The 26,088-nt window shown below is 41.6% G+C and overlaps 1 protein-coding gene and 1 long non-coding RNA gene across 2 annotated transcripts in view; both read left to right on the top strand.

Moving 5' to 3' along the window:
* Positions 1 to 26,088, top strand: part of LOC117529349 (netrin receptor UNC5D-like) — a 582,155-nt gene that overhangs the window by 379,360 nt on the left and 176,707 nt on the right. Inside the window, exons 3-4 of the mRNA XM_034192105.1 lie at positions 14,220 to 14,363; positions 14,606 to 14,709. Of these exons, the coding sequence (XP_034047996.1) occupies positions 14,220 to 14,363; positions 14,606 to 14,709 (248 nt within the window). The remainder of the gene's footprint in view (positions 1 to 14,219; positions 14,364 to 14,605; positions 14,710 to 26,088) is intronic.
* On the top strand, positions 2,819 to 12,706 carry LOC117529352. The gene is made up of 3 exons (XR_004565997.1): positions 2,819 to 3,057; positions 5,497 to 5,500; positions 12,690 to 12,706. It is a non-coding gene; the product is annotated as an uncharacterized LOC117529352 (long non-coding RNA).

The following is a 26,088-nucleotide window of genomic DNA, read 5'->3' as shown; positions in this document are numbered from 1 at the left end:
CAGTACAGTTCCTGTTCCTCCTAATAGAGTGTCATACCACGCCCTTCGACGTCTTCTGCAAATTGGAATTTTTGGAAAGGTAACTTGCCAATATACCTTTGTCTTCACTGTTGCTTGTGCCAAATAGGTGCAGGTATCAATTAAAGGTGCAACCTGGGTTTGTGTTGCCTTAGCCTCTTTTGGTAGTACCCAAATTGGGTATCCCCAACGTGTTCTGTTTATCATAGCAGTACCATTAGTTATCCATATTGATGATTCTGCAGTAATATTCCAATATGTTCCATTTGGTGGGGGGTTACAGTTCTTGGTGGTATTATTCTGCACACACATATGTATTAGAGATGACACTGTCAAGTGACACCCTTTTTCTACCATAAGTACAGTGTATTTCCCTTTAAGACATTGTCTACATTGGTAAATTGGACATTTACTAGTTAGGTTTCCAAATGGACATTTCGTATTGTGGGCACAAGTAAAATTGTCCTGTTGACTTGTTTTAGTGAGATTTCTCCAGACGAGCTCCACTCGTGGTTGGACTTCTCTCACTTGATGTCCTTCCGTCATTCCCCAACAACTGGAGACCATGGCACCACCTACAAGGAGGAGTATGACCCAGCAGCCGACACCTCCAATCCCGGGGCTTCCACTGGTTGCCATGGCGACGTACACCTCCTGTGGTCCTTGATCGCCCGATCAGCAACTCCCACCAGGGCATCAATCTGAGCCTAGACAACACAAGTGTAACTACGGGTAGAATGACAACGATTAGTCTTCTCTTACATAACACTTTGATACAGGCACATTTATCCATTTTTCTTCACCCTGATAGAGTATACTAACAGTTGCATCATTCCCTTGAGCTATAATTTCTGCCGCCTTAGGCGGTCCGTTAGGTTGTTTCACCCAAACTTTGGCACCTGCTTGATCTGAGGAACCAAAACCTTGTGTTCCTCGTGTAGTTATTACTACGGGTTTTGGTATCTCCTGTACCAACCCCATTTCACAGGGTTTAATTATTAGCAATTTTGTCCCCTTTGTTCAATATCAGGGGTTGTTCTCCAAATAATCGACAAACCACTCCAATCTCACCTTGAGTGATAAACCGCTACGTGGTAAAATGTGTCCATATGTCCCCTTTGGACACTGCAGGCCTAACCCTGTCTTTATCACTTGAATTTGATCAGGTACCAATGTTACGGTTGTCAATGTTCTTAAATCCAGTCCTGCTGAGCCTGGAGTTGCTCTGACAGGTAGTTCCGCTTGTGGATCAATTTTCCACATTTTGATGCTTTCTGTAGTATGCTCTATCATTTCTCCTGAAATCATTCTTATCAAGGGTGTGGATCCTGACCCTAAAGGTCGATTGTTCAGCTGATCCACAGCAGTGGTCAAATCCTGTTTCCATTGTCGCATAGTGCGATCTTTTGATAGCTTCAATAGGGTCTCTTTAAGGAGCCCATTCATTCGTTCTACTAGTCCCGCCGCTTGCGGGTAATAGGGAATATGATAAATCCATTCAACATGATGTTCTTGGGCCCACTCTTTTACTTTATTCCCCGTAAAATGAGTACCATTATCAGTTTGAATCTGTACTGGCAAACCATAATACTGCTGTATTATTTTCAAACACTTAAGTGTAGCCATTTGATTTGCAAATTTACATGGATGCACTACCAAGACTCCCGAAAATGTATCTACAGCAGTGCATGCATGTCTACATCCCTTAGACATGGGCAGTGGTCCAATAAAATCCAACTGCCAAATTTGACTGGGACTTTTACCACGATTTAACTGCCCATGCAAATGTTGAGGAACACCCTTCCGGTGGTGTTGACATTGTTCACACTCAGTGATGGCTGTTTTTACATCATCCAATTTTAGATCAATACCCCGGTCTCTGGCCCATTTTAGGGTACCTTGAACCCCCCAATGTCCTGCTTTGACATGAGCCCATCTAGCCAATCCTGGGCTGGATTGTCTTAATTCAATCATTACTCTTACTAATTGATCTGCAGCTTTATTATATAAAGCTTCTGAGTCTTGTCCATTAGTGTGTGCATCTACATGCATCACAGTAATAGGAATTGTTTTAGCCTTTTCCCAAATGTCTTCCCACAATTCTCTTCCCCAAACTTCCTTAGAATGTATTTTCCAATTAGTGGCATGCCATGTAGGCATCCAGGTAAGTAGTCCTTGGGTCACTGACCATGAGTCTGTATAAATATGGAGGCCCTGTGGTCCTCCCTGCATGACCACCATATGCACGGCCTTCAACTCCGCCCACTGACTGCTTTTTCCTTCTCCTAATTCTTCCAGAGACTGACCTAATTGTGGGTTAAAAGCTCCTGCTTTCCATCGCCTTTTTCCTGCTTGATATTGACAGGATCCATCAGTAAACCAAGCTCGACTTCTTTCATCATCTGACAAATCATCCCACTTTTTCCTGCTTTTACAGGAGATTCCTCCAATGGTTGAACTTCAAAAGGTTCCTCATCTTCCTCAGGAGCATCAGCTACTTGTTCATGCAGCAATGACACCCCTTTTTCACCTGGTTTTACTCATTCTGACACATACCATTTCCATTTTATCACACTAGCCTCCTGAGCTGTCCCTATTCGGTGAGTGGTAGGATTACTCATCACCCATGTCAAAATAGGTATGTGTGTCCTCATCATTACTTCATGTCCCACTGTTTGTGATTCAGTTTCAATCAACGCCCAATAACATGCTAAAAGCTGTTTTTCAAAAGGTGTATAACGCATACCCGCATCTGGGAGTTTTCTCGACCAGAATCCTAAAGGTTTGCGTACCCTGTTTTGTTTTTGCCATAAGCTCCAATTAGCATAATCATTTAGAGCAGACACTTGAAGTTCTACTGGTCCTGATTGCATTTTCCCTAAAGACACAGCTTGTTGTATGGCTTCTTTTGCCATGTCAAATGAACGTTGTTGTTCCTCCCCCCATACAAAAGAAGAAATGCCAAAAACAAGATGCACAAAAGTCCCAAAGTAGTGATAATGCAGAAAAAAGGTGCAATTTTTTTTTCATCTTCAAGAGGTGCAACTTATACACCAGAAAATACAGTGCTAGTAATAATAAATTCCCACTTTCCACATATAACATTTCTGCAACTAATTCATTGTAAACTTATACATAAGTTTAAAAGTTAATATAAGTTATAAGTTACGTAAAAACCCCAACGGTCAAAACGACCCCCTGTGAGCAAGCACTTGGCGACAGTGGGAAGGAAAAACTCCCTTTTAACTGGAAGAAACCTCCAGCAGAACCAGGCTCAGGGAGGGGCAGTCTTCTGCTGGGACTGGTTGAGGCTGAGGGGAGAGAATTAGGAAAAAGACATGCTGTGGAAGACAGCAGAGATCAATCACTAATGATTAAATGCAGAGTGGTGCATACAGAGCAAAAAGAGAAAGAAACACTTAGTGCATCATGGGAACCCCCCAGCAGTCTAAGTCTATAGCAGCATAACTAAGGGATGGTTCAGGGTCACCTGATCCAGCCCTAACTATAAGCTTTAGCAAAAAGGAAAGTTTTAAGCCTAATCTTAAAAGTAGCGAGGGTGTCTGTCTCCCTGATCTGAATTGGGAGCTGGTTCCACAGGAGAGGAACATGAAAGCTGAAGGTTCTGCCTCCCATTCTACTCTTACAAACCCTAGGAACTACAAGTAAGCCTGCAGTCTGAGAGCGACTATGAGAGTGACCATGTGCCAACAATATGATTTAGAGGAAACACAAGTACAACCATGAATAATAGTAAAACTTAACTTGTTGAATCAGCTAAAAAAAAAAGAAGTAAAAGGCCGCCTCAAAATTTTACATTAAGTCAGCAAAACTTGTTCTTCCAGCATCCCAAAATGTTACTTTGAGTGAAATTTTCAAGTCGAATGAACTTCAGTCTTAGCTTAGTTTATTGAGACTATTTAATTCAGTCAACTTTCTTGGTGGTTCTCTGGACTTATAAAATCATTTCAGCTTAATTTAAATATAGTTTGTTGTGTGAACTCTCCATCATTGTGTGATCGATTTAGCTTTGTTGATTCATGAACTGTTCTACTTACTTTTCTGAATTTACCAATTTACTCTGGTCATGAGCGTTATGGGTTTGGTGGCCCTTGGATCCAGTGCTTAAAAATATCAGCATTGGTCACTGAAATAATATTATAAAATAATAAACCAGCAAAATCCAATTTGACGATACTGTGTATGCTTTTCCATTTAGCAATCAAAACCAGTTTCCCCCTGATCTACCTCTGCATTTCATACATATTAATAGTTGGTGTGAAGCAAATACATATTAAAACCACATACTGGCCAGCAGTGGGTATTATGACATTGATCAGGTATGAAAGTGTTTGACACTCAAGTTGCCAAGACTATGTATGTGCTGCCACACATCTGTAACACCACCAAAAGGGCGTAAGATCTACTAATGTACAGCATCCAAACATACATTCATGAATACACCGTGGATTTGAACATTGTAATGACATCAAAAATTCAGTAAGGTATGTGTTCTATAATACATTCCAATTATAAGGTAGAACTCTACTGGCATGTTTATTTTACTATCACAAAACTGTGACATGGCAAGCCTCAGGTTTCTCTCCGATCAGCTCCAGTAACCACTTTCCCTGCAGACAGTACACTCTACAGCCACACTTTTACTTGCAACAAGCCAACCACTTCCCAAAGCATCCTATATCTACATGTCTTCAATGGCTCTTCCACAGCACATGATTTGTTGCTTTGTTGGTGAGACGGTGCTGAATCCACTGCTTATATACAAGATTGTAAATTTATTATTGTGTCTCTAAATTCTGAGCTTGTGGAGCGACTGACAAGAAGCCCAAATACCAACCATCATCTGTTCACACTTCTTTACATGCTAAGAAATCTGACAGGTTTCTATTATGGAAGACAGACGTAATATTAGTTGAAAGCTGCAATTTCCAAGATAACCCATTAAATTCACCCAATTATACACTAATGGTCCAAGACTGTCATCTTTTGTGCATATCCTGGAATCATGTTAATATCAGGCTTTTAAACTCTCATCAGTTGTCTCAGAAAATGTGTCTTGCTCATTATCGGCTGCATCACAGACAATATGCAGATATTAATGAATGATCATGCATGACATTAAGTCAGACGTCTGCAGCAGAAATAGATTGTCATTGTCAAAGAATTTGAATTGCACTTTTTTGGATCTTCTGCCTCAAATTACAGCTCTTTCAAATGTTTAAAAAAAGATGTGCTCTCATGGAGTTGCTTAAAACAAAACCAGGCTGTTGTTTTTCCATGCAGAAAAAGCTTACACGGGGAAGTGTTTCGTGTCATTTTGAGTCTTTGTATACAAATAGGTTTTTGTTTTACAGATATTAAATAAGGACCTGAGCTATTACTAACAATTAGTATTTAGTAGAACTGGCATTTTTTTATTGTTGGCCATCTGTTTGTCAAAGTCAAGCTTTGTTACAGGCTTGTTAAAAGAGCAGTAATGAACAAAGTCAGCAATAAGTGGAACAAAGTTAGCTACCAGCAATCTGAAGTTAACAATTACAGGTGCTGTTTAAAAAAATCCTTCTTGTTATTTTAATTGATTGATTGTTAGCCTGTCTTCTGTCAAATGGCACTTTACTTACTCCTGATACTTCTGCACACATGGACAAAATTGTTGGTACCCCTATAATTTATTTACACATTTTAATATATGGTCAGACATAAATGCAACTCAGCCACATGGGGTGTGCAGCCAGTACATTCTGAGTTCCGGTCCCAGGCTCAGATAAATGAGTAGGGTTTTGTCAGGAAAGGCAGCCGACGTAAAACAAGCCACAATAAATATGCAGAGTACAAATTGAATTTCCATACGGGATCGGTCGAGGCCCGGGTTAACAACAGGGTGCCGGCGGAAATTGGGCTACTGCTGGGTGAAAAAAAAGAAGAGGAGGAGAACAGAGTCCACTGTCCAGTAACAGTGGGAGAAGAAGAACAAAAACTAGACCAGTGGAAGTGAGAGTCAGGACTTGGAAATTTGGCAGTATGACTGGTAAAGGGAGAGAGTTGGCTGATATGATGGTGAGGAAAAAGGTAGATATATTGTGTGTGCAAGAGACTGAGTACAAGGGAAGTAAGGCCAGGAGCATGGGTGGTGGGTTCAAGTTGTTGTATCATGGTGTGGACAGGAACAGAAATGGTGTTGGGGTCATTTTAAAGGAACAGTATGTTAAGAGTGTGTTAGAGGTTAAGCGAGTGTCTGACTGGGTGATGAGTGTGAAATTAGAAACTGAAGGGGTGATGATCAATATCGTCAGTGCATATGCCCCACAGGTAGGTTGTGAGATGAGAAAGATGATTTCTAGAGTGAGTTAGATGAGGTGATGGACAGTGTGCCCAAGTATGAAAGCTGCAGTAATTACAGAGGCATTAAGCTGGAGTCATTAAGCTTGAACTAGGCCTGGAACACATTCCAAAAAAGAATCTAATCTCTTGACCGCGTGGTTGTATCAACTATTGATGAATGACAGCTCTAAATGCAGAGTCTGAGGGATGTCTGAGGGATCAGAGATCATGGGGGGTAGTAAGGTTAGACCTTACTTGTGTGAAGCGCCTTGAGGTAACTCTGTTGTGATTTGGCGCTATATCAATGAAAGCTGATCAGCCACAGCATGAAATTATAGAACAGAGAAGTCAAATCAAATCAATTTTATTTATATAGCGCCAAATCACAACAACAGTTGCCCCAAGGCGCTTTATATTGCAAGGCAAAAGCCATACAATAATTGCAGAAAAACCCCAACGGTCAAAACGACCCCCTGTGAGCAAGCACTTGGCGACAGTGGGAAGGAAAAACTCCCTTTTAACTGGAAGAAACCTCCAGCAGAACCAGGCTCAGGGAGGGGCAGTCTTCTGCTGGGACTGGTTGAGGCTGAGGGGAGAGAATTAGGAAAAAGACATGCTGTGGAAGACAGCAGAGATCAATCACTAATGATTAAATGCAGAGTGGTGCATACAGAGCAAAAAGAGAAAGAAACACTTAGTGCATCATGGGAACCCCCCAGCAGTCTAAGTCTATAGCAGCATAACTAAGGGATGGTTCAGGGTCACCTGATCCAGCCCTAACTATAAGCTTTAGCAAAAAGGAAAGTTTTAAGCCTAATCTTAAAAGTAGCGAGGGTGTCTGTCTCCCTGATCTGAATTGGGAGCTGGTTCCACAGGAGAGGAACATGAAAGCTGAAGGTTCTGCCTCCCATTCTACTCTTACAAACCCTAGGAACTACAAGTAAGCCTGCAGTCTGAGAGCGACGCGCTCTATTGGGGTGATATGGTACTATGAGGTCCCTAAGATAAGATGGGACCTGATTATTCAAAACCTTATAAGTAAGAAGAAGAATTTTAAATTCTATTCTAGAATTAACAGGAAGCCAACGAAGAGAGGCCAATATGGGTGAAATATGCTCTCTCCTTCTAGTCCCCGTCAGTACTCTAGCTGCAGCATTTTGAATTAACTGAAGGCTTTTCAGGGAACTTTTAGGACAACCTGATAATAATGAATTACAATAGTCCAGCCTAGAGGAAATAAATGCATGAATTAGTTTTTCAGCATCACTCTGAGACAAGACCTTCCTAATTTTAGAGATATTGCGCAAATGCAAAAAAGCAGTCCTACATATTTGTTTAATATGCGCATTGAAGGACATATCCTGATCAAAAATGACTCCAAGATTTCTCACAGTATTACTAGAGGTCAGGGTAATGCCATCCAGAGTAAGGATCTGGTTAGACACCATGTTTCTAAGATTTGTGGGGCCAAGTACAATAACTTCAGTTTTATCTGAATTTAAAAGCAGGAAATTAGAGGTCATCCATGTCTTTATGTCTGAAAGACATTCCTGCAGTTTAACTAATCGGTGTGTGTCCTCTGGCTTCATGGATAGATAAAGCTGGGTATCATCTGCGTAACAATGAAAATTTATGCAATGCTTTCTAATAATAATGCCTAAGGGAAGCATGTATAAACTGAATAAAATTGGTCCTAGCACAGAACCTTGTGGAACTCCATAATTAACCTTAGTCTGTGAAGAAGACTCCTCATTTACATGAACAAATTGTAATCTATTAGATAAATATGATTCAAACCACCGCAGCGCAGTGCCTTTAATACCTATGGCATGCTCTAATCTCTGTAATAACATTTTATGGTCAAGAGTATCAAAAGCAGCACTGAGGTCTAACAGGACAAGCACAGAGATGAGTCCACTGTCTGAGGCCATAAGAAGATAATTTGTAACCTTTACTAATGCTGTTTCTGTACTATGATGAATTCTGAAACCTGACTGAAACTCTTCAAATAGACCATTCCTCTGCAGATGATCAGTTAGCTGTTTTATAACTACCTTTTCAAGAATTTTTGAGAGAAAAGGAAGGTTGGAGATTGGCCTATAATTAGCTAAGATAGCTGGGTCAAGTGATGGCTTTTTAAGTAATGATTTAATTACTGCCACCTTAAAAGCCTGTGGTACATAGCCAACTAATAAAGATAGATTGATCATATTTAAGATCGACGCATTAATTAATGGTAGGGCTTCCTTGAGCAGCCTGGTAGGAATGGGGTCTAATAGACTTGTTGATGGTTTGGAGGAAGTGACTAATGAAAATAACTCAGACAGAACAATCAGAGAGAAAGAGTCTAACCAAATACCAGCATTACTGAAAGCAGTGAAAGATAACGATATGTCTTTGGGATGGGTATGAGTAATTTTTTCTCTAAAAGTTAAAATTTTATTAGCAAAGAAAGTCATGAAGTCATTACTAGTTAAAGTTAAAGGAATACTCGGCTCAATAGAGCTCTGACTCTTTGTCAGCCTCGCTACAGTGCTGAAAAGAAACCTGGGGTTGTTCTTATTTTCTTCAATTAGTGATGAGTAGTAAGATGTCCTAGCTTTACAGAGGGCTTTTTTATAGAGCAACAGACTCTTTTCCAGGCTAAGTGAAGATCTTCTAAATTAGTGAGACGCCATTTCCTCTCCAACTTACGGGTTATCTGCTTTAAGCTGCGAGTTTGTGAGTTATACCACGGAGTCAGGCACTTCTGATTTAAGGCTCTCTTTTTCAGAGGAGCTACAGCATCCAAAGTTGTGCTCAATGAGGATGTAAAACTATTGACGAGATAATCTATCTCACTCACAGAGTTTAGGTAGCTACTCTGCACTGTGTTGGTATATGGCATTGGAGAACATAACAAAGAAGGAATCATATCCTTAAACCTAGTTACATCGCTTTCCAAAAGACTTCTACTGTCATGAAACTTATTCCCCACTGCTGGGTAGTCCATTAAAGTAAATGTAAATGTTATTAAGAAATGATCAGACAGAACGGGGTTTTCAGGGAATACTGTTAAGTCTTCAATTTCCATACCATAAGTCAAAACAACATCTAAAGTATGATTAAAGTGGTGGGTGGACTCATTTACATTTTGAGCAAAGCCAATTGAGTCTAGTAATAGATTAAATGCAGTGTTGAGGCTGTCATTCTCAGCATCTATGTGGATGTTAAAATCGCCCACTATAATTATCTTATCTGAGCTAAGCACTAAGTCAGACAAAAGGTCTGAAAATTCACAGAGAAACTCACAGTAACGACCAGGTGGATGATAGATAACAACAAATAAAACTGGTTTTTGGGACTTCCAATTTGGATGGACTGTTGTGTGTTGGGGGGTGTGGCTGGATATTTTGGTTTTCTTTTCTTTGCTCTCCAGGTGGCATGAGAACTGATTTGTCTGTGGAGAAGGTGCTGGCTGAAGAATCCTTCACCCTCATCAACATCATGTGCAGCACCTGTGAATGGTGCTCACATGCAACCTTAAAGACTTTCAGCTGAAGCAGATAATTGGATGGCGTTCTGCATTTAAGTCATGTGTGATTCAAGCAGAACTGCCGGGAACTCGACCTTGTGATGTTCATTTGTGAGACGCTGAGGACCGCGCCTGGGTTTGACACATCGAGCCCGTGAAGCAAGGAAGGGTGAGGGACACATGCTGTCAGCACACATCAAAGGTGATGAAGTGTTTGACTAATTGTTGATAGTAACTTGGTATTTTGTTACGCAGTATACTTGAATTGTGATGAGGATTGTGCAGCTCGCTTCTCACTGCTGTGGCATGCGGACAAGTGGTCCTCCACCTGTTGTGAGAAGCTGCTTTTTTGCATAAAGCTTAAAATACAGACCTGTATGTGTTGCTGATAGTGTGTGTCTTTTGAAGGATATTAGTTGTAACTGCTAACTTACCTCACCTCTTCTATGCTTCGCAGAGAGTCGGTTTGTCGTGTCCACCTGGGGGGTGTTTGGCGGTGGTAGTGGGTCCAGGAGCACCGGGCTTCGATCCTTTTGGGCGCTGGAGAGCGTGCCAGCCTTCACTCCACCAGAAGGACGCTATTTCTGTTTTTACACTTTTTATGCACTAGTGGGTGAAATAAATATATTGTTTTTGGAACCGCTTTTCTGGTTGTTTGTAGCGCTGGGTTCCGTCTGACGCAGGTCCGCTCCTCAACCCGCGTCGACACATAACATGGACAAGACTAAGAGTCAAGCTTTCAAATGAATTAAAGCTCTGTCTGGGTTTTTGATTAATTAATAAGCTGGAGTGGAACATTGCTGCTAATCCTCCCCCTCGGCCCGTGCTACGAGCATTCTGACAGTTAGTGTGACTCGGGGGTGTTGACTCATTTAAACTAACATATTCATCCTGCTGTAACCAGGTTTCTGTAAGGCAGAATAAATCAATATGTTGATCAATTATTATATCATTTACTAACAGGGACTTAGAAGAGAGAGACCTAATGTTTAATAGACCACATTTAACTGTTTTAGTCTGTGGTGCAGTTGAAGGTGCTATATTATTTTTTCTTTTTGAATTTTTAAGAAGAAAAAGAAGTACAAGTAGAAGCTAGGCTTAGAAAACAGGTGAAGCTCTATCAGCAGCAATATGGATTCATGCCGAGAAAGAGCACTACAGATACAGTGTTTGCTCTGAGAATACTGATGAAGAAGTATAGCAGAAGGCCATTGTGTGTTTGTGGATTTAGAGAAACCTTATGACAAGGTGCCAAGAGAAGGGCTGTGGTATATTGTATGAGGACATCTGGCGTGGCAGAGAAGTATGTGAGGGTAATTTAATAATTTAATTTAATTTATTAATTTATATAGCGCCAAATCACGACAAAGTCGCACCAAGTCACTTCACATAATTCACAACAACACATATTAATCCAAATTCAAAATTAAAAGCAAGAAAAGCACAGTTAAAAGATAAAACACAGTAGAATAAAAAGAAATTACAAAGCAAACACAGATTAAAAAATTAATGATAAGACAGTCTAAAAAAGTGGGTCTTCAGTCTTGATTTAAAAATCTCTACCGTGTCAGACTGCCGAATAACAGCAGGTAGATCATTCCAAAGAGCCGGACCACGGTAGGAGAAGGCTCTATACCCCACAGACTTTTTGTTCATCCTCGGAACGCAGGGCGCAGGGTAGTACAGGACATGTACAAGGATAGTGTGACAGTGGGGAGATGAGCAGTTGAATGACAGAGTCTTTCACTGTGGAGGTGGGAGGTGGGATTACACCAAGGATCAGCTCTGAGTCCTTTCTTGTTTGCAGTGGTGATGGACAGGTTGACAGATGAGATCAAACAGGAGTCTTCATGGATTATGTTGTTTGCCGATCACATTGTGATCTGTAGTGAGAGTATAGAGCAAGTTGAGTCTAGTCTGCAGAGATGGAGATATGCTCTGGAGAGCAGGGGAATGACAGTCAGTAGCAGCCAGCCTGAGTACATGTGTGTGAATGGGAGGGAGCCCAGTGGAATAGTGCGGTTACAAGGAGTAGAAGTGGTGAAAGCAGATGAGGTTAAATTCTTGGGGTTAACTGTCCAAAGTAATGGAGAGTGTGATAGACAGGTGAAGAAGAGGGTGCAGGCAGGTTGGAGTGGGTGGAGAAAGGTGGCAGGAGTGATTTCTGAAGAATATCAGCAAGAGGAAGGGGAAAGTTTACAAGACAGTAGTGAGACCAGCTATGTTGTACGGCCTAACAAAAAGACAGGAGGCGGAGCTGGAGGTGGCAGAAATGAAGATGTTGAGATTCTCTTTGGGAGTGACAAGAATGGACAAGATTAGGAATGAACATATCAGAGGGACAGCTCAGCTGGCACGGTTTGGAGACGAAGGGTCCGAGGGGTGAGATTGAGATGGTTTGGACATGTGCAGAGGAGGGACCCAGGGTGTATAGGGAGAAGGATGCTGAGGATGGAGCCACCAGGCAGGAGGAGAAGAGGGAGGCCAAAGAGGAGGTTTATGGATGTGCTGAGGGAGGACATGTAGGTGGTTGGTGAGACAAAGGAAGATACAAAGGACACGGTGAGATGGAAACGATTGATCTGCTGTGGCGCCCCCTAACGGGAACAGCCAAAAGAAGTCGGATATAAATGCAAACAAAGTGATTTTGTTTAATGAAAATGTTTTTTGAAATGTCCAAGGTTATTTGGCAACAAGAACAAAACAAAATGCTTTTATAAAGTGAAGCAAAAAATCCTGACTCAAAATATATATTGGACACAGTTATTGGCACCTTTTGGTGAATTTTACCGTAAATCGTTACGTTTACAGCCAGTTTTCTTTAAACAGGTCAGGGGATGTATACATGAATAAAATATTGTTTTATTTATGAAATGTCAGTACAAAAATCCAAGTTTCTGTTTTCCACTGACCAAGGTCACATTTTGAAATTATGAAGCCCATATTAACTAAAGTAATGTAGCAACCTGACTAGTTCAATTTAACATGAGTTCAGGAGTTCGAGTTCAACAGTCCTAATTTTGGTGACAAACTCTTTGAAAGCTGCAATGGTTTTTATAGGCTCCATGTCACTGTTTAATGTAATTAAACAGGAATGTTACCACAGTAATTTTTCCTAAAAATGACATTGGTCAGCAAAAAGTAATTTTTTTCTCTTGCATGGACTTTGAGAATGGATTTAGGGTAATTTTGAGGTGCTGAATCCAAATCTGAGCTCAGATTTCCTCTATCACATCATGTTTTTTGTTTGTTTGTTTGCAATCTGCATGTTCCGTATTGATGGATTACACAAAAGTTGCTCATTTACTCACAATTTTGATGTCACTAATCCTGCACAAAAGCAGTTTCAAAAGCAGAGTTTTGAAACCAGGTTTGCGAAATGTCAACAAGAGCCGTAATATCGTTTATGGCGCCAAAGAGGTGTCCGAGTCTGCAGCTTTTGCTTCAGTGCTTGATACGAGAAATATGTTTTCATAACTCAAAAACATGATGTGATTGGCAAAAACCAACACCAGATTCAGATTCAGCGCCCCCAAATTACCCCAAATCTGGTGGAAAAACTCCAAGCAAGAAAAATCGCGTTGACCAGTGTTATTGTTTTATGCTTGTTCTGGCCTTTGACCCATAAAATAAATAAAATTTTAAATCCTTTCTTTGAGGAACCACTACAGAGCAGATTTCTTAAATTACTCGGCAACCACAAGTTTCTATATTTTCTGCAGTCGAACTTTCCTTGTGAACATTACCAACAGCATCTCTTTTTTTTTTTTACTTTTGACCACATTGAATTGCCTCCTATAGTTCAGTCATAGGTTGAGAAATTGTGTCCTTGAAAGAGAAAAGCACAAAAAATGGATGGAAAAGCGCTATATAAATATAGTGCCTTTCCATCTGCATCAGACGCTCAAAGCGCTTTACGTATCAATGCCTCACATTCACCCGAATGTCATGTTGCTGCCATGCAAGGCGCCCACGAAACACCAGGAGCAACAAAAAAGATCACAGGCAAATGCCTATTATTTATTTATTTATTTATTTTTTAACTAAATGGTTGGAAATGGAAATGGTTTTATATGTTGGGAATAATTCTACATGAAAATCAAGAGGAGCCACTTGGAAGAAAGTGTTTATCGAAACACCAGTCAAACTCTTAAAATAATATGAAAACCATTCAGTGGAGAAAAGCTGAAGGTAGAATTCACAAAACGTCCGCTTTTCATGGCTGAAAACAACAAATCAGCGATTGAATTTCTCTCCGTCAACAAACAATTTCTGAAATTGATTGTCACAGATGTGTCATAATGGACAGTCTAAGCAGTCGTCCTCCTGTTGTTTGTGTCTTCAGGGCTGAAGATCCGGGAGGTGATGATCAACGTGTCACGTCAGCAGGTGGAGGACTTTCACGGTCCTGAGGATTACTGGTGCCTCTGTGTTGCCTGGAGTCACCTGGGGACCTCCAAGAGCCGCAAGGCAACTGTCAGGATTGCTTGTAAGATAATCCTCACTGCTTTTTATATCCGTCATGCCTTTATTTTTCAAAGCTGCAACACAACAAACCTTTTTTTTTCCATTTTTAAACTGTACATATTTGGGTGCCTGATGAGAGAAGGTCTTGCACATGAAACAAATGGATTTTTAACGTGTATCTGTGTGAGTGTGCGCCTGTGTTGTGCTCAGCGGTGCTTTAATGTTGGGTTTTTTTTCATGCAAGATGTTTGTTGTCTTCTGTAGACTTGAGGAAGAACTTTGAGCAGGACCCCCAAGGCACTGAGGTGCCTCTAAATGGCATGATTGTGTTGCACTGTCGTCCCCCAGAGGGAGTGCCTGCAGCTGAGGTGAGGGCTCCTTCCACTTCAAACAAGTCATATTTTCTCATGTGTTGCCTGGAGCACAGCAGCCGTCCGACTGTTTTACTCAGAAATGTTTTTTTCATGGCGTGATGTTTGGTTACTCTCCAGCTACACCAATCAAAGGCACCGTTGCACTTTTTCCTGTGACGCTCCGGAGCCTGTCAGGCTGCGAGAGGCCGTTTCTTTTGTTTCTTCGGTGTGTTCGGATCACATCAGCATGGGGAGGTCATTGATACGCGCGAGGGGGGGTGCAATATCTGTCCACATGCATCACTACCTACGCTGACAAACAGAATGTGCATTTATGACTTATTTAGATGTCATGTGTTTATTTCTTCTCTCACGCTCTCCCTCCGTTACTCCGCTGAGAATTTACTCGCGCATATCCGTGGGAGTATCTGAAAGAGAGTGCCTGTCATTGCTATTTTAATTTTTACTATGAATATGAAATGAGTCTGCAGCGGACGGGGCTGTTGGTGTGTAATTGTGCTGTGCTGTGATGTTGTGTGCCTTCATGTGGAGGCTCAGTGGAGAGACGTGTCAACATCAAAGCCCGAGTGCCCAGGCATCCGGAGCTTTTCATTTATTTAAAGGCACAGTCCGTGATCCCAACGTAAACAAAATGACAGTCCTATCACCAAAGTCAGAAACACAGGGTTGGAACCTGCAGCAGCTTCAGAATTGTTTCACTGTATTTTCAGTTAATTTCATGCCACTGGAAAGCATCCAACTCCAGCTGGACAAGGCAGACAGTGTTGATTTCTTTAAAGCAACAGTGTCAAAATCAGAGTCAAATTTATTGCCAAGTAAAGCCCTTTCACACCAGGGGTGCTCCCAGTTGCTCCCAGTTGCACCGTGCGTCATTATGACGATGCCGCGTGGAAGCAACTCAGTGCCGAGATGATGCAGCTTGGCGCCACAACAGCGTGAGGGGCGCAAAGGAGGAAACAAGTCAGGTGCTGAAAAATTAAACCTGTTTAATTTTTTTTGGCGTCCTGTGCTCGACGCAGAAACGAAGTGGTTCCAGCGCAAGTCGGGGCAAAGAGGCATTACCCAGCGTGACCCGGAGCCAATTTATGATTCCTGCTGTGTTCCATTGTTCCCGCAGTATAAATCACGTAGGATTGTTGTTATACCGTGTACTTAATGCAGTAAAAACTACATGCTGAAGAAAAAAAATGCAGAATGATTGCCAGAAATATCCACTAAAAAGTCTGGACATCTCTAGTCCACTCATGGATGTTCGTTCACGCGCTCACATGTGAACAATTAAAAGAAAAAAAAAGTCTGGCTGCAGGCATTAGTTCCTTGTTCTCTGCTCAGACTTTCACATCACAGTTAAAAAAAAGGACAAAAAAGGACATACGTCCTGAGACAGGACATGTCAACATCAAGTAGAACTCCAGACATCTCCACATTTGCTTGACGGTTTGCTCGCGCGCGAGCATATCGCGGTCAAAGGAGGAAAGAAAAGAAAAAAATTGTCTGCAGGCAGTTAGTTCCTTTCTCTCCTCAAACTCTCTCATCACAGTTAAAAAAGGACATAAGTCCAGGACATGTCAACATCAAGTAGAACTCTAGACATCTCCACATTTGCTTAAGGACGGTTCGTGTGCGCGCGCGCATCTCGCAGTCAAGGGAGGAAAGATAAACTATAACAGAACTCAGAGTGCAGCCCTGCAGCTCTGCACAAGAACAAATATAAAGTAGAAGAGAAGTCAGAGTGCACAGTCTGTCTGCAGCCAAACTGTGCACTCTGACGTCTCTGTGCAGAGAATCTGCAGACTGTGTTCTCACCTCCTCTCTGCCCCCTGCTGCGTGCACCTGATGCAGAAATTCCTGCGTCATCATGATGCCACAGTGAACAAATGGGAGCAGCCCTAGTGTGAAAGGGGCTTTAGCCCAAACATACAAGGAATTTGATCTGGTATCATTTTTGGGGTGGGTCCTGGCTCGAGGCAAGATTATGGGTTTGTACCCTGTTGTCGTCTGCCTCCCCTTATTTGATCCTCTTGGTTGCCCTTTTATGATAATTTTGTATTGTGCTTTCTCTGGTTCTGTTTATTATGTATCTTTGGCGTTTATTATCTTGTTATATTCTTTTTGTTTTTGGTATTCTCTCCTGTGATCATTTGTTCAGGTCATTCCATTATCTGTTTTGCTGTAGGTTCTGGTTTTGTTACTGTTCTTTCTTTATTTTCTGGTCATTCCATAGTTTGCTTTGGTTTCTTATTTTCTGTGATGTTATTAGTTATACTTCAGCCACATTCTGTTCTAGTTTGGGGTTATCTGTTGTGATTAGATTTACACTTCTGTCATCTTCAGATTTGGTTCTAGTCTTGTTATAAACAAGACTAGTCTTTTATTATTCTTGTGCTCTTTTTAGTTCTGTCACTCTGTTTCCTACTTTTGCCCTTTATTTTGTTCATGTTTCCTTTTGTTGGTCTGTGGGCACATTATACTTTCACCATTGGTTTTCATTCACTGACTCCTCTTGCTTTTGATCTGCTTTGCTTTCACTCAAATTCTCTTTCTTGCTTCTCATCCCATCTCTTTGCTTCACCAGACAGCACCTCCTTCCAGAACCCACAATTACACATGCACCTTGTTACATCACCTGTTATTTAAACCCTCACTTCCCTCACTGCTGTGCCAGCTCATTGATCTTTTGTATCTTCATTCCAGCCTTAATCTCGTCTCATTTGCCTCATAGCCTTTTTGTCCTTGTTCTGTTTATCGGGATTTTGCCTTGTGCCTCAGCCTCTGATATTGTGTCTCTCCATGCCTTTTGACCCCAGCCTGTTCCTGACCACATATTTTTGCATTGCCCTCATCTGTACCTTTGCCACGCTGCCTGTCTCTCTGTGTACTGGACCCTGGACTGTTTTTGATATAAAGCTTATTATTACATCTTACGTATTGTCTGAGAGTTTGCATTTGTGTCCACCCACCTTCTGTGCCATGCCACCACGTATCTGGACAGTCAATGGTGCCTAAACAACAATAAAACAAAAAATACTTCTGTAAGGAGTAATAGGTGCATAAACAACATTAAAAAAATAGGAGGGAAAATACTTCTATATGAAGTAAAGGAGCCAAATAGGCAAATGGGCAAAGTTAAGTTTACTGTCAAATAGATATAGTGGAATGGGGCTGTGCAGGCATGCAGATGAACAGCATATCGAATCAAATCAAATCAATTTTATTTATATAGCGCCAAATCACAACAAACAGTCGCCCCAAGGCGCTTTATATTGTAAGGCAAAAGCCATACAATAATTACAGAAAAACCCCAACGGTCAAAGCGACCCCCTGTGAGCAAGCACTTGGCGACAGTGGGAAGGAATTCCCACTGTCAGACTGATCATATGGATGATCAGTCTGTACTTTGTAGGAGTAGGGGGGGCAGGGTAAATGGGGGTCTCTGGGATTATTTATAAGTCTAGCTGCAGACGGAAAGAAGCTGTGTTTTTGTAACTTGAGGTTTTAGTCCTGATGGACCTCAGCCATCTGCCAGAGGGGAGGGTAACAAAAAGTTTGTGTCCTGGGTGAGATGGATCGTTCACTATCTTCCTTGCTCATCTCAGGGCCCTGGAGGTGTACAGGTGTGTAGGATTTAGGGGTGTTTCATAGCAGAAATGGAATATAGCATTCATAACATAACATTCATAGCATTCATATTTTCATTAGTGTGTAATTACCTACAACAATGAATAAATGTGTTTTCAAAAGCTGAGAATGAGCCCTTCATAACTATAAAGAGGCGGCCCCATTCATGTTGCACCATTATTTTGATGCCGTAGCCCAAAAGGGACATACTTATTCTGTCTCTCATTATATTGTGCAACTGGAAGACTGAAGATAAAGAAGAGGAAACAGTGGTTGTTCTCCTATGTATATGCTGTCTGTTGGTAGCTAGTGCAGGCTAACAACTTTGAATGTCATTTTTTGTGAAATGGAGGCTCATACATATTTCTTATCACAAGAGAAGGTAAGGATGAATGAAAGCGTGAACCCATTACCAAATAAGTGAAAATGTAAAAGGGAAACAAATTCATGACTAGCAACATCATCATGCAATCTGTAACCTCACCACTAGATGAAACTAAATCCTACACACTGTAGCTTGAAATGGTTCTCAAGATGCTCACGTTGGTCACCAGATCATCTAAAACAGATAGGCAAGAATAGATATAAAGGTCACGTCAGGGTCAGCATTAGGGCCCCTTCACACATAGTATGAATAAGTACAAATCAGGGCGAACCACGGCAAAACAGCTCATATGAGCGAACCACGAAAACATCGAGCCGACGTCGGGAAGGACACATGATTGGGCACCCACAGGATTCAAACCTGCAATTTACAAAAGTTCTGATTGCCAGCCAGAAACTTTACCACTGTGCTACTATCGTTGTCCTATAAAAGGTGCGGAAAAATGCCTGAAATCAACAAGGAGATAGATGTATTTAACAAAAAAAACCTCGATAGACTCGTTAGCAGGCTTTTAATGAGCCTTTCATTGGATACAGGTGTGTTGGAGCAGGGAGACAACAAAGAATGTCAGGAAGGTAGAACCCGAGGACTGAACTTGGGCACCACTGATCTAAACCTATGCATAATGTGTTTATGCTGCCACAAAACAACATTTCTGATCCACTGTGCCCCAGTTTCCCTTATGTGTTCTCCATCTGGGACGTCCAGAACCAGAGATCTCAACAGCTGCGGCTGTAGGTAGACACGCCCCCTGTCAGTTCAGCACACACACCAACATGTCACTGTGTTTCTGTTATGTGATCATTTCTTTTCAGTTATTTTCACTGCTATTTAGTTATTCCCCCCCATCCGCAACACATCTGCCACGTGTTGCGGATGGGGGGAGCGCAACACATGCACGATTCACACACACGGCACATGTGTTGTGGGGCAGCCGACACTCTGGCACGCTACATGTGCGTTGCTGTTTTGCAAAGCCACACTTGTGGGGGCACTTAAACAAATTTCACATCCAGCTTGAAAGTGATTGTCTGCGCACTGTTTTCATGCTAACAGCATGAATGGGCACACATTTTCTAAGTGCCAAGCGAGCGGTGTTAGATGTTCGTGTGTGTCACCTGGAATTTGGCCGACACCTGCCGCGAGAGGGATCAAATGGGCTTTCACAGGGTACACTGTCTTTCAGCCGCTGCTGTGCACAAATAGTTGTAGCAACAGGTGTACGAGGCATTGGAGGTAGCTATGATTTTACACATATTGCATACGATTCCTGCTTCATGTGCAATTCAGCCACATTCGTACTATGTGTGAAGGGGTCCTTAATCCTGCTACTGGTAACACTGTATCCCAGTGTAACTACAAACAAAGGTCCACGTCTTTTGAGTTCTGGTACTACCTGACTTACTGTATGGTTGTGAGACTTTGACACTAACCAGTGGCCGAAGGCGATGAGTGGATGTCTTTGGTTCTACATCTCTTTGGAGGATTTTTAGCACTTCCACATCTTGCATCTGGTGAAAGTGCAATCGGACATCAGGCATGGTGAATATAAATAAAGAAAGGAATGAATAGGATGCTTCCTGTCTTGCTCCATTTGTAGGCTATTTTTGCTGCTAATAAGAATTTGTGTAGTACAGTGTTCTGGTCCTCTGGACCCAAAGTACGGCAGAATTTCCATTTGTGCTCCCATTGTGGTAATACAATGTAAAAAATAAAAATAAAATAAAATTAAAATCACATTCTTAAGAGTAAAGTGTATGAGACAGTAATGTGGTTTTTCTTTTTACTTATTTAATACAAAAACATAAGAGGTCTGTACAGTAAACAAGTCAACACGACATGCGGCAGTAAGAACTGACCTTAAAACGAACGGTTCTGGGCTGAAAATGTGTTTAGAATGAGTTCAAAACATCACAGAAATTGAGATTTTGAAGATGTTTGACATACAGTATTTGACTATAATATTTGCGCTGCAGCACCATCTGTCCTGGTGCAGCTCAACTCCAGCTTAGTCTTGGATCGCAGCCTATCCAGTGTCCAGCAGACATGCAGGAGAACCGCAGGCAGACACACAGACTGCTTCATCTGTCTCGCTCTCTGTGCATCTCTGTGTTTTTCCTCATGCTCTCTCTCTCTCTCTTTCAGGCTGTCTTGATATGTTTGAGTGGGAAAATAAAGACAGATGCTACTTGCAGTACAGCAGAAATTGTTTGATTGTTTCCCTTAGGCTTTGTATGGCTTATTTCAAATCAATTGATATATTTAAACAAGATGTCACATTAAACAAAGGCAGCATGACTGAACACAAAATACAGTTTTTAAAGGATAACTTTCTTGATAGAAGCAAACAGTTGCAAAGTCCCATCGAGGCCTGTGTGAAAAGGTATTTGCCTCTTATTTACCAAATTGACCAAGCTGCACCAAGGCAAGTCAGGGCAGGTTAGTGTCGGTCCGGTGCTCCTGCTGTTGTCACGCCATGCCAGTCCAGTAGAGGATGCAGGGTCTGGCTTGGGGGTTGAACATTTCCAGGTCTGCATGAGTGCAGGGTTCTGGCAGACAGGGGTAGACCAGCAGATGTACCATCATCTGTTCCTCCCCACCGTCACACATAATTTGTCAGTCCTCACTGCATCCCCGTTTCTGCATGAGCACTTTGCATTGCATTATCCTGAGGCGATGTAAACACGAGCACGCGGGCCATGTCTCACTTGAACCTGGTGGAACAGATTCCTTGGGACTGAGGTTTCGCTCATGAGGTTTCACACTGCCTGATGATGACTGGACCACTTGACCATCATTAAGACCTGTCACACCTTGATGATTTAGCCAGCGTATGCCAAACAAAATGCTGGAATAAGTCTAATAAGTTAACGGACATGTCTCACGTTTTTTAACATCCCAGTTAGTAAGACAACGTAAAAAGTACTCATGATCGTAAGTGTCTCTGCACACATCTGCTAATAATTAGTGATCTATGATGTATTTTATTCCTCTCACTCTGAGCGTTAGCAGGTGCATTTCCGGAAAACATCTCACTCGGCAGTTCTCCGCATTTTTCAGTGTGTGACGTCCTGATTAGCAAAACAGAAACATCCCAGTGACTGACAGACAGAGGGAAACAAACCTACCCGTCCGAAAATTAAGCTTCTGAGCTGCTGTTCGAAAGTGATGGCTCAGATTTACAAACAGGAGACAACCCGCTTCACCCCGAAACTCTTTTAACGTTTTCAGAGTGTCAGATTTTGGAGCCTAAAGTGTCGTCAACGTGCTGTTTGTTACTGAAGCTGTGTACATGGATGTGTGGACATCTAACACTGGTTTTAACAGACTGCCTGGACACAAAGATGGATTTGTTAACTTGGAACAAGTCAGAATACATTATTTCCAGGAGTTCATGGATGTTATTTTACGTGCCATGATTGAGAGAGAGGCAGAGCTGTAGCCGGCGATCTCGCGCGCGCTTCTTTGATCGCGTGAAGTTTACATTTGGAAATGAATCTATAACACAATGGTGAGTCTGGCATGTTCAGGATTTTATCCCTTTTGGGTTTTGTGGCTAAATTTAAATTTTTTTTCACTTTGAGTGTAAATTTGGAGCTGTGTATGTGTGCTGCGAAGCTCGCTGTGTGTGTGTGTGTGTGTGTGTGTGTGTGTGTGTGTGTGTGTGTGTGTGTGTGTGTGTGTGTGTGTGTGTGTGTGTGTGTGTGTGTGTGTGTGTGTGTGTGTGTGTGTGCACGCTGTGCAGCTGACGAGATGCTCATTCTCCCCCAGCAGGAGATGTATTTTTTTTTAGATTTTATTGATAACACTCATAATTAATGTTGCACAAAGCTGAACCTGGAGCAGAGATGGTTATTGACAGGCTGTGTTTCTGACTTCTGGCTGCAGGTGCACAGAAACCTTCTTGGAGTGGCAGCTTTTACCGTGACTACATCAAAATTAACAGTTATCACTTAAAAACGAGTCATCGTAACACGACATCACACTTGTGTCAACTTTGGAAGTAATCTGTGCCTCCGTTCTTAACGTTATCAGCTGTATTCTATTGAAGTGCACGCTGGGATGCTTCTAGTTGCAATGCCACTTGTCAGAAACACCTGAGTACTCACGAGTACTTTGTTTTCGGACGTCTCCTTAGTTGTTTGTTGCGAATGCCATATACTTTGAAACTGGTGCACAAAGTAATCCCGGTGGATCATCAGATGATCACTAAGAGCATAAATCTAAATTGTTATGATTTTGGTGTGACGTGTAATTTTTGTTATTAGTTAAGAGCACGTTGACACTTGTTGATATACGTCCTAATACGCTGAGCTCCTTGAAGAATTTTGGGCATGCTGAAAATTTTCAACGAGTGCCAGCGTGTAACTCATACATCCCACATATGTGGGACATAAGTTGCAGGTAAGTTACAGGATTGTTTGCACACATTTCTTGTAATTTACTCATAACTCTAAATACTTCCATCAATGCTGGTCAATGATTGGCTGAAACCTGCAGTCCTTATGCGGACAGACTGTTTCATTGACACACGGAAAAAAAATATAAAGTCTGACCTGTTCGTTTCAGTCCAATTCACCATCACAGACTGCCAGACATTTATCCACATAAAGCTCCTGATTTTCAAAAATGATGTTGTGGCTGGAAACGTAGCATTTTAAAACAAGTCCCTCTGTGGTTTTTCTGCACCAGGTGCATTTATCAGAGGATGTCGGTGTCATGCTCTGATGACACAGAAGCGCTGTGATGATTTAAACTTTTAAAGCGCCAGTCGACCGCAATCAGGTGTGATCATCAGATGGCCTGATCAACCAGTGTGATCAGAGCCGAATGAAGGGCTGTGTCACTTTAAACATTGAAAGCACCGTCGCTGATGGTGTGAGCTGTCGGTGATCACACCAACAGATCACCAGATCACTTCATTCTGATCACACCTGATCTCGGTTGACTGGCACTTTAAAAGTATAAATCATCACAGCGTTTCATTATTCAGGTCTGTGATGACCTTATCAGGTCTGATCAGATGACAGCAATGGCACTTTGAAAGTTTAAAGAGTCACAGCACTCCATTCATTCACGGCAGCGTTTCCCCGCAAGCCAGTCGACTCATCAGAATTCTGTATACAATGAAAATGGTCCACCAATTTAAAAAACGAAAATAAAAAAATAAAATAATGTTAAATTACTCTGTTTTTGACCTGCACCACACCGTGCAGTACTGACCCGAACCACTCTGTGGAAACGGGGCTGTCAGCATACGCTGGCTAATTGTCAAGGTGTGACAGCTGCATTGATTTATTAGATGTACGCCACCGTATACCAGCGTGTTTAATACAGTCGGCAAATGCAGGCTAAATCATCAAGGTGTTACAAGGCCGTTAGGTTATGAACCCTGCCAATTAAGCCTTCAGTAAAGTGCAGGAAACTACGTCTTTATTTTAGTCTCTTTTGGGCTGGGACATGTTGGAAGACTGGAATTAGGGGTAGGGGCCTCAGAAGATGCGTTCTGATCACAGTCCTTATCAGATACCTCATCTGCACGTCCTTCTACCACACTGGACTATGTAACTGCCAGCCCTGTTTAGTCAGATCAGAACTGTTTCAGCACTCTGACATTGGTTAATAGGTTTCACAGAGTAGCACAGTATGCCACCATCAGAATAAATTCCTGAGGAGGAAAAAGCTGATTGAAATAAATCAGTCTGGGAAAGGCTAGAAAGCTTAGAAAGGCCACTGGGAAAAAACCACCGTGACAGCCATTATTTTCAAATGGAGAATATTTTGTGCAACAGTGAGTGAACTTTTTCCAGATGTGGCCAGCCTTCCAAAATTTATCCAAGAGCACAGCAACAACTCATCCATGAAGTCACAAATTAACTGCTAAATTGCATCTGAGCCCTTCTGCTTCAGTTGCTTCTGGTTATCTTCAGTCAAACTCTTCTTTAAGTCGAACTGAGACACTCATTTAGGACAGTGACACAGACATAATTTTGGCATTGTAGTGCAGCAGATAACTGAAACAGTCTTTCAAATGGTGACACAATAGGCAGCCAGGTAGGGGTCAATGGAAGAATTACACAGGGGTCAAAATTTAAAAAGGCTCCAATCAAATTGACAGCTATACCACAGTATTTGTCTGTTCATAAAGATCAGAAAAAGGTATAGTTTGGACCATCTGTGACTGAATGTTTTGGAGTTATGGGGTAGAAACAGCAAGAATGGAGACAAAGGTCAGTTTCAACTTATACAGGAATTAAAAGTTAAAGTTGCTCCAATTTTGGTACAAAGTCATGCAAATTATTGGTTGAGCTAATAGGATTAATAAATATAATAGTTTTGACAGTTTTGAATGCTTGGTCTCCAAAGTAAAGGTCAAACAAGGTCAATCTCCTTTGGATTCTATAACATGTGACATACAGTATGTTACCCCGTAACATGATAGCTAAGCATGATAGGTGGTCCAAACTATTCCTTTTTAAAACCCTGTTAACTCAACTAATAATCTGAATCACTTTTTATCAAAATTGGAGCTACTTGAACTTTTGACCCCTGTACAAACTGAAATTGACCTTTGCCACCATTATTGCTGTTTTTACCCCATAACTCCTGAACATTCAGTCAAAGATAGTCCAAACTATACCTTTTTGGAATCTTATCATCGGGCAAATAATGTGGTATAGTTTTCAATATGATTAGAGCATCCTTTAATTTTGACCCCGTGTAATTCTTCAATTGACCTCTACTTGACCGCCAGTTGAAAATTCAAGTGGCCAATCATTTTTTTCTAAAGAGGAATGTCTAAGGAGTATTTGTCCCAAATTTGATGCTTGTATCACCATTTGCGGGATTCTGTTCTAAATATTCTCTTATCTGCTGCACTATTGTACTTTAGATTTTAAAATAAATAATGGGATTCCTAATTTAAATTGCCAGTTGGTCAGTGGTATACACTATGCCAAGGTTTGTTTGGGGAGAAATCTTCTTCTCCCTGGTTTTATAATGCCCCCACATGTGCGGATGTAATAGATTATGTCCCCACATGTGGGTGTGGAGTCTCAGGAGGTTCAGTGCAGTGACAGGTGTTACTCTGATTGGTGTAATAGAAATGCCATGGGGCTGTAAACTATGACAGGGTGTCGTTTTATGCTTAGACATTTATGATGCATCTTTATTTAAAGGTTTGTAGCCATTTAATAGTGTTCACATTCACCATGTTTCATAAAGCACTGAGACAAAAAAGTGGTTTTAGGGCCAAATACTAAAGTATTCTTGAGTTACCAAGTAGTCACAGGACGTGAGTCCATCTGAGCACCTGTTCCACTTGCTAAAACCCAGACTGAAGGCAAAAAGCTGCTGGGAAAAAAGCAAGG

The sequence above is a fragment of the Thalassophryne amazonica genome, chromosome 17 (genome assembly GCF_902500255.1).
Source record: "Thalassophryne amazonica chromosome 17, fThaAma1.1, whole genome shotgun sequence".
Taxonomy (NCBI): Eukaryota; Metazoa; Chordata; class Actinopteri; order Batrachoidiformes; family Batrachoididae; genus Thalassophryne; species Thalassophryne amazonica.
The sequence above is the reverse complement of the archived record's forward strand: the minus strand, read 5'-3'. Positions and strand labels throughout refer to the sequence as shown.